This window comes from Saccopteryx leptura, chromosome 3, assembly GCF_036850995.1.
Source record: "Saccopteryx leptura isolate mSacLep1 chromosome 3, mSacLep1_pri_phased_curated, whole genome shotgun sequence".
NCBI classification, from domain to species: Eukaryota; Metazoa; Chordata; class Mammalia; order Chiroptera; family Emballonuridae; genus Saccopteryx; species Saccopteryx leptura.
In genome coordinates, this window is record NC_089505.1 from 26085841 (window position 1) to 26098505 (window position 12665).

General features: G+C 47.0%; 1 protein-coding gene across 2 annotated transcripts in view; it reads left to right on the plus strand.

Annotated features, from left to right (window-relative positions):
* Nucleotides 1-906: 906 nt before the first annotated feature.
* NHSL1 (NHS like 1) overlaps nucleotides 907-12665 on the plus strand; it is a 232670-nt gene continuing 220911 nt past the window's right edge. The window contains exon 1 of one of the 2 annotated variants that reach the window (XM_066373127.1): nucleotides 907-1536. In XM_066373127.1, coding sequence (XP_066229224.1) covers nucleotides 1254-1536 — 283 coding nt within the window. In that variant the 5' untranslated portion in view covers nucleotides 907-1253. The remainder of the gene's footprint in view (nucleotides 1537-12665) is intronic. The other variant, XM_066373125.1, reaches the window with a different exon arrangement.

Below are 12665 nucleotides of genomic sequence, written 5' to 3' on the forward strand. Positions count from 1 at the left end.
AACCATGATATCAATAGCCTTTAGCTTAACAGTCTTCCAGGAACCAAACTCAGGGTTCTAAGTTCGGGTTCCACACACCCCTTTCCATCCCAATCTCGTACTTGGGGGAAAACCTACATTCGGCACACTTCAGCTGGGGCCTTTACAGTTAGAGACCACTTTGTTAAGAAGTCGTCTCTTGAACTCCACCCCGTTCACGTCCCGCACCAATCCCCAAAAGAGGTTTTTCTATCGGGAGGACACCTAGTCCGCTACCGAATCCTTGGCTACTGGACGATTTCAGGTCCTCTTTTAGGTCCCCCAGCGTCCGGAAGCCTTGGCACCTTCCAGAGTGGGGCTTGGAGAGATCAGGTGGATCCATGGGGCCCTCCGGGCGTTTCCCGTGGGGCTGGGCGCTCCTGACTCAGGGCCCCCGCGGGCAGGAGCACAGGTGAGCAGCCCAGCGGGGCTCGCCTCCGCCGGGCCGGCGCCTCCGCCTCCGCGGCGCCCACGCTACGCCCCACCCCTCCCCGCGCCGGGCCCGGGGAACTGGCGAGGACCCGGCCCAGCGGCCGGTGGGCGTCGGAGGGGAGCGGGGCGGCGCCGCGGGAGCCCCGGGCTGTGCGGCCGTGCCTGGCCCGGCAGGGTGCGCTGAGGCGCGGGGCCGCCACCTCCCGTGGGCGCAGGGCGCGGCGGCCGCGGGAGCCGCAGGTGGTTCCCCGGGCCGGCCCTTTTCTCCTCCCCCTTTCCTTTCTTTCGCCTCCCCTCCCTCTCGCCCGGTGTCGGCGGCACTTCCCTCGCTTCCTCCTCCCTCTCCAATCGGGAGGGAGGGAAGGAGCCGCCGGCGCTTTCCTGCCTCCCTGCAAACTTCAGCGGGACTCGCGGCTCCGCTCGCCACTGCGGCCGCCGCGCCCCCCGCCCGGGAGCTGGCTCCGGCCCTTCCTCTCGCCGCGCGGCCCCGGCCCCCAGCCCCCGGCGGGCGGAGGGACGCCGCCGGGCGCCAGGCGGCCGCTGCTCGGACCGTCCAGAGCTCTTCCCCGCGACCGCCCGGGCTGCCGCCGGCTCCTCTGCCCGCGCGCCCGTCGGGCCGTCCTCCCGCTCTCCCAGCGGCAGCGCCTCCAGGCTGCCCCTCGCCGCCCGCCGCTGCCCGAGACTTTTCTTTGTGTTGGATGCGGACTCGCGCCCCGCGCCGACGGGGGGCGGCTTAAGGGCTCTGCTGGCCCCGGGCGGCCCGCGTCGCCGCGAGCCCAAGCGCGAGCCGCCCGCCCCCGGCCATGCCCTTCCACCCGAGGAGCGTGGAGCCCGCGCGGCTGCGCCGGCCCGAGGCGGCCGGGGCCACGGGCGCGCCACTCTTCCGCTCGCTGGAACAGGTCAGCTCGCACGCCCTGGTCTGCCTGCTGGCGCAGCTCGCCGACCTGTCGCGGTGCGCCGGGGACATCTTCGGCGAGCTCGAGGGCCAGGCGGCCGCGCTGGGCCTCCGCACCGCCGCGCTGCACCACCGCCTCGACGCCCTGCACGCCGCCGCCGCGCGCCTCGACCACCGCCGAGTGAAAATCCGTGAGTTGCCCGCGGGCCGGGGGAGGGGAACGAGCGGGGAGGTGCCCGGAGAGCTGCTCCCTCCCGCCCCCTGGCGGCCCCGGGCCGGCTCTTGGGCTGCCACGCGCAGCCCCGGATCCCTGGACCCCCGGACCCTCGCGAGTGTCTGGCTCTCCGTGGGGGGAGCCTGACACGAGACAGGGCGGCCGGGCAGGTGGCAGGCACGTGCGGCACTCGCCGACTCACTCCGACTCTGGGATTCCGGGAGGTTGTTGGCCGCCTAGCAGCAGTGGGCGCAGAGAGGAGGAATTGGGGAGGCCCTGCCCCCGCCGGGTGCTTCGCTCTGGGTGGGAGACTGAGAACAGACCCTGGGGCTCTGTACACAGAGGAGGAGCCAAGATCCTGGGCAAAGGGTCAGCGAAGGTAACCTGTTCCAGAGCCACGGGACAGTGTAGGTATGGGTAATAGTGATTGCAGCTCCGAGACTTAGGAGGATGTTTGTAAGTCTCGGGATCTCATGGAGCGTTGGGACTGCTCGTCCCTTCTTTGGCCACCAGGTACCGGTCTTCTCACCTACCAACAAGTGCAGAGTTAGTTTAGGCTTTTCTTTTTTGGTATCAATCTTTGTCTGTCTGTCCTTGACCATCTCTTTGTGACTCAGTAGGGCCTTGACCTTGAGCTTAGACTCTGAATTCCATTCATCTTTGACCTCTTCCAACCCCGCAAATCAAGTCTAAGCCCCTACGTAGTGATCTCTCTAAGCACCCATTTCATTTCAGCAGCTTAACTACATAGCTCCAGTGAATGCAGTAACTGGAATTTCCTGCTGGCTCAAAGCAGAGAAACTTTCAGTTGATGTTAGTGTGTTTTCTCCCCTTTTTAGTACGTGGACTTGATCACGATCCTGAGAATAAAGAATAAATTGAAACTGCTTGATGAATTGCAGGGTGGGAGGGGAGGTGTTGGTGTAACACACTCGGAGATTTCAGTAACTCTGGATGAAATACTGTCGTAGAACCATTTCAGAGACAGTCTCTAATAGCTAGTTTTCCATGTTTTTCCCTCTTAGAACTTAGCTGTACTTTAACCACCTTACAACTGGAAGAGTTGAATTCAGGTTTTCAGTACTTTAATATGAAATGCAGTTGCTTGCTAGAATACATCTTCAAGTACTGAAGTTACCATTTGATGGTTTTACATTTTACAGTTCAACTCTTTCATTGTGCCGTCAACGCTTCCTTGTAAGTTGTGGACAGTTCCCAATCAGGGAGAGTCGCCCTGCCCCCAATTCCAACCAAAAAACCCAGAAACAAGCAAAAAAAACTAAACCCCAAACAAAACATAAAACTGTCAGAAGTGGGGGTGGTGCTAAAACCAAAGGGGCCTCAAAATTTGTTGGACACGGGCAGAAGATACGTGCTTAATGTGAATAACGGTCTCATGCATATACTGTCCTAGTGGAATGTCACCGTCATCTCCCTAATCACTAGTTGCTTCTATTCCTTTTCTGTGTGGCGTGTCTGTGTGGGTGAAGGAGACTTTTACCCTTGAGGAATGATGCGATGAGGCAGATCTAGGTAAACTGATCTATTGTGGGAATTAAGAAACAAGAAAAAACTCCCTGAAGGTCACGGACTCTTTCATTTGCTAGTTTTGTTTTCTAAACATACCACTTTTCTGTCTTTGTGTACATATGCACCAATACACCCCCCCCCCCCAAATTCCCTAAACTAAGGTTGTCCTAAGGGACTGCAGTAGCTCTTTTGAAAACCTTTCACAAGTTTTAAAATCTTTTGACTCTTAAATAGTTTTGATTTCACACCAGAAAACCTGGCTCATCAGTTTTTTTGTTTGTTTTTTCTTTTTTTTACAGGAACAGAGAGAGGGATAGATAGGGACAGACAGGAACGGAGAGAGATGAGAAGCATCAATCATCAGCTTTTTGTTGCCGTTGCAACATCTTAGTTGTTCATTGGTTGCTTTCTCATATGTGCCTTGACCGCAGGCCTTCAGCAGACCGAGTAACCCCTTGCTTGAGCCAGCGACCTTGGGACCAAGCTGGTGAGCTTTTTGCTCAAACCAGATGAGCCTGTGCTCAAGCTGGAGACCTTGAGGTCTCGAACCTGGGTCCTCCGCGTCCCAGACGGATGCTCTATCCACTGCGCCACTGCCTGGTCAGGCCGTTTTTCTTTTCTTTTTTTTTTATGATTGAAGAAGGCGGCTTTTATTGAATGTAGTTATATCTAAGAGTAGAAGTGTATGTACAGAGAAGAAAGTACAGTTGAACTATAAAGATGTTAGTTTTTGTGGTTTTTCACCTTCACACACTTTTTTATATGCTACAAAGAAGTGAAACACCTGTACATTTTTTCATTTAGCTTCTGTCAAGATTCTTTTTAAAAGATACGTCAAACCCTATTCCAGTAAAAACTACATTTTGAAGTCATTTTGGTACCCTTTCTGGCCAGAGTAACATCCTTTATTGTAATGGACATGTAGATTTTTAGATTTGGATTTGTCTGTAAAGACCATCTATTTCATGAACTCTTTTAAAAATTTTTTATTTTTCAATTACAGTTTATGTTCAGTATTATTTTGTATTACTTTTAGGTTTATATTTCATGAGCCCCTAACAAGAGAGGAAATGGAGCCCAAGAGAGTTGAGGTGATGTGCCCAGGTTATGTGCTGAGATGGGCTCGCCTGCTGGCCCTCTGCTGTGTCCTTTCCTTTAGAATCCTGTGGAAATGGGAAGCAGAGTTCAAATGCATTCAGTAAACAGTCCCAGGGATAACGTGACTTCATTTCACCCCTTCTTGTCAGATAAACTTTTTAATGAGTCTCCCCAGGAGCAAGTAACTAAACCGAGCAGCTCACGGAAGCCAGAGTGCGCCTGGATTCTACCATCTTTCCCCATGTATGAGACGCACATTTTGGGGGAAAATTTTGGGTCTAAAAACTGGGTGTATCTTATACAGTGGTTGTAGATTTTTTTTACTTGCATTTCCCACTTTTTCGTGCTTGTTTTTGCATTCATTGTTGAAGACTGATTCGTCATCAGACACAGATGAGGACAAGCTAATGGATGGGGGAGTTTTGACAGTGATGAGGAGTTGTATGAATTTTATGATGAATAAAACTTGAGTTCAATAACTTCACGTAATACATTTTTTCCCAAATTTCAGGCCCCCAAATCAAGCTGTGTCTATACATGGGAGTGTCTTATACATGGGGAATAATGGCACATACAATATTTCGTTGCTTGGTGGGTTTCCACCAATAATACAGACTGTGAGTGGAGCTATTTTAAAAACCTGTGGGCTTTAATTTTGCAGTACAGAAACAGCATTTTGGTCCTGTGGGCCAGCCCTGCTGGTCTCAGTGATGCGAAGAAATATTTCATCAAGTTTGCCATTCCTCAAAATCTTATGGGTAGAAACTCAGAATAGTTTTTTGTCATAAATTGGGGAGGATGCACATTCCTGTTTTTCTCCTACTCATCCTTAAATGCTTTAAAAGCACCCTTACTGCTTTCCCTAAATCGCCCGGTTGGAGGGAGTGCTCCAGGGCATCCGGCACGGGCGTCAGGTATGTACCTCCATCACTGCCTCCACCAGTGTGGATTGGAATTGTGTGTTCACTTCTGTTCCCCTCTGTAGACAGCGAGTTCCTGGAGGGCACCGAAGCTCACAGCAATGCCTGGAGGGGCCCAGCTCAGTAGATATTTGAACTGAACTAATACATAGCTTCTTAATGCTCAGTGTCAGGAAGAATAACTACAGAAATTTTTGGGAGGGGTTGCGATTATTGATTCCTGCTCATCTAAATGATCAAGACAATTATGTTTTAAAAACACATGAAAAATAAACCGTCTACCTTTTTAAGGTTTCTGTGCTTAACCCCCACTCCATTCCTTTCTGTGAAAGTCAAACTTTATTCTCATTGAAAGTAGTGACAGCAGCAAGAAATTTGGATAGCGTTTCCATGTTGGCTCTGTAAACAATCAAAACAGACTTTGCTACATAGAAATCAATAGGTACTGAAGCAGGTAGTCAGTCCTGTTTGATTTTTTTTAGCCCCGTGTGATTTGTTTCTTTTTATAATTAATAATAACACTATTTTTATGTAGTGCTTTTATGAATGAAAAAATATTTTTTAGATTCATTGTTTGAGTAAAAAGCCTTATAAGGTAGTAAGGCCCAGTTGTGTTATATCCATTTTACAGACAAAGAAATGGAAGTTGTGGAACCAGTAAGAGGCATATAGAAGACAGTCTTCTGATTTCTAGGCCAGAACTCTTTCCACTTCACCTTGAGACTTCCGGGGTGAATATAAAATGTAATTGTTGAAACAGAATAGGAGGCCTGACCTGTGGTGGCGCAGTGGATAAAGTGTCGACCTGGAATGCTGAGGTCGCCAGTTCAAAACCTGCACTTGTCTGGTCAAGGCACATATGGGAGTTGATGCTTCCTACTCCTCCCGCCTTTCTCTCTCTCTCTCTCTCCTCTCTAAAATGAATAAATAAAAAATTAAAAAAAAATTAAAAAAAAAAAAGAAACAGAATAGGAGAAGAGATGACTTTCTGGCTTTTTTTCTTATAGTGCAGAAAAGCAGATTTTTTCCTCCTAGATTCTAGAAGTGTACAAGTTTAGGGAGATTTATATATATTTTGTTGCCCAACGATAGGGGATACCATTCACACGTGAGTGTGTGCTAATGGTGCTCCTACAGGGTCAGCGTGGCTCTCAGCCTGTGCACCTGTACGTGGCGCTCCTTGGGAGCGTGTGAGCGAGTTTCGTGAGATGAATAGTGTTGAAGACAGCTGGTTGGCAGACAGATTAGGTGGGCACTCTGCATAAACAAGGTATGAGTTTTTAGTGTCTGTGTTAGGCAGACACCAGAGCCTTAATACATGCTGGGTAGTAAGTACTCAAGCTGCATTGTTGTCCCTTAAAAGGAAATGTCCCTTGACCCAACCCTGGGGTTGGTTGGTCCTGATGTCAGAATATATTTGCTTCTTCAGAATGAACCTTCTGTGCAAGGTGCTTGTCAGACAGAGTTCTAAAGACAGAGACTGGAGACAACTGCTCTTTGAAGAACAGGTTGTGGATTGTTTTTGTGCCTCCCTGCTGATAAATGTTTGCTTTTCTGGTGAAATTGGCACAGGACTTGCTTTCATTGAAACATACCACATACTAGGGAGGATGCTGGGCTGGGAATCTGGTCTCCACCCTCCTCTAATCCCTGGAAGGGCCCTAAATGTATTAACAGAAACTGACAGCTGAGCTGCCGCACCTCAGGTTCAGGAGGCGGAGTGCGATGAAGCGGCATGTTGCGAACTTGCTTGACCTTAAGAATTGCAGGGCGCTTGTGGTAAAGTTAGGGATTCCCAGACCCTCCCAAAGCCCTGTGGAGCCACCTTTTTTAAGCACTTGAGGAGCATTGACATAGATGGGAAAGCCCACTGGCTCGAGAATCTGGAGCCTTGAGTTTGACTTCATCTCTGCCATTTTCTAATGCAGATCTTGAGCAATTTGTTCAACACCTCCAGGCCTCAGTTTCCTTATCTGTAAAATAGAGACTGACTAAATGAACCTCTGTTGGCCTTTTCCACTTTGGCATTTTGTAATTCTAACAAGGGGTTGCTAGCTGATCGTAGCGGTAGCTCAGGTAATCCTGTATGTATGACTTTGGTCAATAGTCCTTCTCTAATGCCTATGACTGGGGCTTAAAAAAAGTTTTGGGGTCTGAAATAAACTCTTCATGACTATCTGGACTCTTTCAACTCACATTTTACCAGCGTGGAGTGTATGGAGCTTTACATCTAGAGGGGTTAGTCATTTTATAAACAGCATGAAGGTACTGTTTCAAATTTTTTATATCCTACCCACAGTCCATTCATGACCTTCTCTCTCTCTCTCTCTCTCTCTCTCTTTTTTTTTTTACAGAGACAGAAAGAGGGATAGACAGGGACAGACAGACAGGAACAGAGAGATGAGAAGCATCAATCAGTTTTTCGTTGCTCATTGCGACACCTTAGTTGTTCATTGATTGCTTTCTCATATGTGCCTTGACCGCAGGCCTTCAGCAGACCAAGTAACCCCTTGCTCGAGCCAGCGACCTTGGGTGCAAGCTGGTGAGCTTTTTGCTCAAACCAGATGAGCCTGTGCTCAAGCTGGGGACCTTGGAGTCTCAAACCTGGGTCGTCTGCATCCTAGTCCGGCGCTCTATCCACTGAGCCACCGCCCGGTCAGGCCCTTCTCTTCATCTTTAAAGAGTGATACATCATTATGAAAAAAATAATTGTTTAAATTCATTACCATGTGTCAGATGTCTAAAAATTGAGTTTTTTTTTTTTTTTTTTTTTTTTTTTTTTAATTATGAGAGTGTATCATTTAAGCCAGAACAGCAATTGACTCATTGACTCCTGGGCACTGAAACGGTAATAACCTGGTATATAAAGCTACCTACATTTAGGCTGAAATGATTTATCTAGCAACATTCTAGTTTTCTTTCATATTAGAGGAAAAGCCAATATTAAGATTTCATCTATGTGTATTTTAGGATTGAGACTAGCAAATGAAAAAAATTTGATGAGAGAAATAGTTGAGACTCTTACTATTTGGAAGAAAATTCAGAAACAGAAAAATAATAGTGTTTTCCTCTGGCTCTCATTTTAATATCTTTTAAAAAGTCACGTTTTAAACAAAAAAAGTGATTTGCAACTAAGTAGGCACTTAGTAGTTGACTTAATTATTTAATTCCGTTTCTCCTCAAATTGGTTCATATCCGGGGATGAATTAATTCTGCAGGATTTGAAGTTAAAAATCTACGGGATGATGCTGATGTTAGGTTTGTTAGAAACACTTAAGACACTTGCAGCGAAAAAGATGAAGCTTCTGTTTTTGAGTGAAGGCTCTTCTGAGAAAAAGCCCTGGAGGGCCCAGTCTTGGTCCCCTTTCGTGTGGATTAAACAACAGGTCTGTGGAAGCATTTAGTATCACTCAGCCATCAGTGAGTGACATTGCTGATGTCAGTATCTGGACAGCAGAGACGATCCAGTTTCTGGTCTTGGGTTATATTTTTGGTGACTTTGTATTGCCTAATAATACAGACAGCTAGTGAGCATTTGCCGTAGGCCAGGTATTTTAAAATGTACAACAGTCCTTTGAGCTGGGTACTTGTTATGTTTGTTTGACAGATGACACAGCTAAGAATCTGTTGCTCTCATTCACAGCTAGTAAGCGATAGAGCTGGGTTGCGAACCCAGGCAGGCTCGTCTCCTAACCTCCCTCCGGTACTGTCTCTTCTGATTATGACATTCTGTATTCACATGAGGAAAACCAATGCCAAGAAGATACAGCAAAAGCCTGTCAGATATCTGAGGGAAAGAAACCTTAAGTCTTTTGGTCTTTTCCTTTCTTTTCCGCTTTTTGTTTTGAAACCTCTCAAACTACTAGCAGATGGCCAAGAAATTTGAGACATGCATGTGAAGTACTTAGCATCGTGCCTGGCTCATAACTATCATCCACTTAACATTTACTGTTGTTTCGATGACAGAGAAGGCTGAGTTAACATCTGTGTGTACATTGATGTCCATATATTGCCACAGATGGCCCAGTCGGTGTGACACAGCTCAGCCGAAGCCTGGTAGATGAAAGCTGACCAAGCGCAGAGGACCGACCGCTTGTCTCAGACTTGTGCGTAAAATACTTCGGATTTGAAAACTGGAGCCTTCTGGCCAGGGATCCTAAAGCATATCCATAAAGTCGATGTAGTTCCCTGCAGGACCGCAGGAAGGGTGGTGGGTTCTTTCTGCCTCCCAGGGGTTTGGCCTGTGAGGTGGGGGAGGGAGCCAGCTCTTCTCTTGGGGGTCTTTATGTGGACGTCCTCTTTCTCAAAGCCCTTTTCACCTCCGTTTCCTCCTATTGTAAGAACTGCTGACCCAGCTCAGCTCCCACTTAGCTCCCTAGGTTTTCTTTGGCCTCAGTTGCCTAGGGGGGCTGTCACAGCCGAAACCCGACTGCTGTCTGATTTCCTGTTCCCTCTCAGAACTGCAGTGGCTTAGCCTAGACCTCAGTTTTCCTTGGGCATCCATTCCTTGGCTTGTTCACACTGTTTCATTCATCCTGTTCCCCATGGTTTCTGAAGCATCAGGTGCACAGGGGGCTTGTTTAAAAACAGACTCCCCAGGATTCTGGAGATTCTGAGTCAGCAGGTCTTGGGTGAGGCCAGGAACAGGCCTGGCTAACAGGTTCCCTCAGGTGATTCTGGTTAACCAAGTTTTGGAAACACCAGTCTATGTTGTATGTCAGGAATCTTGGCCATTGAGGGTGGCAGGATAGTCATTCATTCAGGAAGTATATTTCGGGTTATTCTGCTAGTGCTGATTGGTGAGGATTAAAAGATGAATAAAACAGGGTTCTTTTGGCTCTGGCCACTTGACTCAGTGGATAGAACTCGGCCAGGTGAATGGATGTCCGGGTTCTATTCCCGGTCAGTGCACACGGGAGAAGCTACCATCTTAATCTTTCCCCCTCTCTCACCCCTTCTCTCCCTCTTCCTCTCCCACAGCCAGTGGCTTGATTGATTCAAGCATTGGCCCTGTGTGCTGAGGATAGTTTGGTGGTTGGTCCAAGCCTGTCAGCCTCAGGTGCTAAAAACAGCTTCGTTGAATTGAGCATTGGCCCCAGATGGGGTTTGCCAGGTGGATGCTGGTAGGGACGCATGCGGGAGTCTATCTTTCTATCTCCCCTCCTTTCACTTAAAAAAGAAAGAAAAAAGGACAGGGTCCTTCCTTCAGGTCCTTCACAGTTTTGTGTGGATGATTAAATATATAAATGAATAATTAATAGAATTAACCGTCATTTACTTATTTCTAGGACAAAATCTTTTGAATTCTAAATAACCAATTTAAATTGGATTTTTAGAAGATATATCTAATTTTTGAGGCCCTGGCTGGTTGGCTCAGTGGTAGAGCGTCGGCCTGGCGTGCGGGGGACCCGGGTTCGATTCCCGGCCAGGGCACATAGGAGAAGCGCCCATTTGCTTCTCCACCCCCCTCCCCTCCTTCCTCTCTGTCTCTCTCTTCCCCTCCCACAGCCAAGGCTCCATTGGAGCAAAGATGGCCCGAGCGCTGGGGATGGCTCCTTGGCCTCTGCCCCAGGCGCTAGAGTGGCTCTGGTCACGGCAGAGCAACGCCCCGGAGGGGCAGAGCATCGCCCCCTGGTGGGCAGAGCATCAACCCCTGGTGGGCGTGCTGGGTGGATCCTGGTCGGGCGCATGCGGGAGTCTCTCTGACTGTCCCTCCCCGTTTCCAGCTTCAGAAAAATACAAAAAAAAAAAAAAAAAAAAAATCTAATTTTTGAGACTTGTCTGTAAATTTGTGGGATGGTGGCATTTCCACACATGTAAAATACTGTTTTTAAATGCTTATAGCATATTTTATGCAAAAATATTCTAAAAACCAAATATAAAATTTCTGGTATAGGATTTTTCTTTCATGTGGATGGTGAAAATTTCTTTCTGTTTGTATTGCTTTATTTTCACTTATTTTGATTTGTTTCACAAGAAATTTCCTGGTGTAGAAAAACAATGTCTTGCTTTTTAGACAAGCTGTTTTAGATTATTCATGTAGGGAAATTCATTATGCTTTCCTCTGCCACCCCCCCTTCCTCTGATTAAAAGCTGGTAAAGGTGTTATCAGTAATATGGAGAAGACCATGTAATAAGGGGCTGATTTAAATTTCAGTAACACGTGGTAAAATATAACGGAGCTCTCTGACAGTATTAGATATCTGATAAAATGTTCTGAAGACTTAGAGATCATGCTCTATATGTAGCAAAGGAAATTGAATTAAGTAGGGGCAGTGCTATCTATGCATAATCAAATTATGCCTGATTATGTTGGCACCTGAGAACTACTGTTGAGGTGCACTGTTGTTTCCCAGCTGATGGTCTGGCTGCTGTGACCATCACCTAGGCAAGGACACTGCCCTCCATCTCTCAGGAGATAGCAGTGTTCTCAGTAGCTAGCTGTAGCATCTCAGAGAGTTCCAAGAAGCCGGACCGCACAGCCTGGGCTCTTTACATTATGATATAGCCCAAACTATCTTAGCATGTATTTTCATTTAATTTATTGCATAGGCAGTGCATTTACACTGTTGAAAAAATATATAAAAAGCCATGCAGAGAAGTCCCACTTCCTTCTCTGTCCTCTATAACAGTGGTCCCCAATCTTTTTTGGGCCACGGACTGGTTTAATGTCAGAAAATATTTTCACGGACCAGCCTTTAGGGTGGGACGGATAAATGCACAAAATAAAATTATGCAACTGGCGTAAAAACTGTGGTATTTTTAAATATAATTGTCGAACTTACGAGACAAGCGTCAAGAGTGAGTCTTAGGTGGATGTAAGAGGGAATCTGGTCATTTTTTAAAACTAAAACATCGTTCAGACTTAAATATAAATAAAACGGAAATAATGTAAGTTATTTATTCTTTCTCTGCGGACCGGTACCAAATGGCCCATGGACCGGTACCGGTCTGCGGCCCGGGGGTTGGGGACCCCTGCTCTGTAAGGCTCGTCCTCCCCTTCCCCCAGTACCACCACTTTTACCCGTTTCTCTTCCTCCTTCCGGAATCGCATCCTGCCGACGTAAACGTGTTCATTTCTGTTCTCCACCCTCCGTGTGTTGTACCTGGGACTTTGGATTATTCTTTGCTCTTCATTATTTGTAAATATATTTTTATTTGTATCATTTTTCTGTGTCTTTTAGCCAGTTTCTTTTCTATTTGTGAAATCCCAGTTAGCTTTTTCTTTTGTCAGAGAACCTAATGAATTTGGGAAAAATAAGATTAACGTTGAAGTGAATTGTTAATGAAAGTACTTGCTTAAATTTATTTTTATTGCTAATGCTTTGATTTAACTGTATTTTGAATATGAGCTTCCCAAGGTATGATTAAGCTTTTCCTGTATTGAGAAAAGAAAAGGAAGAAGGGAGGTTTGTTATGAATCTGTAGTAGCACAGTGGAAGTTGTTTATGTAAAACCGCATTCTCTGTTTTATCTGGAAACTCTACATGCTGCATGTGAATTACTTCAGACTTGGGAGGGGGCTATTACTAATATAGGGCTGAATTGAATTTTAGTG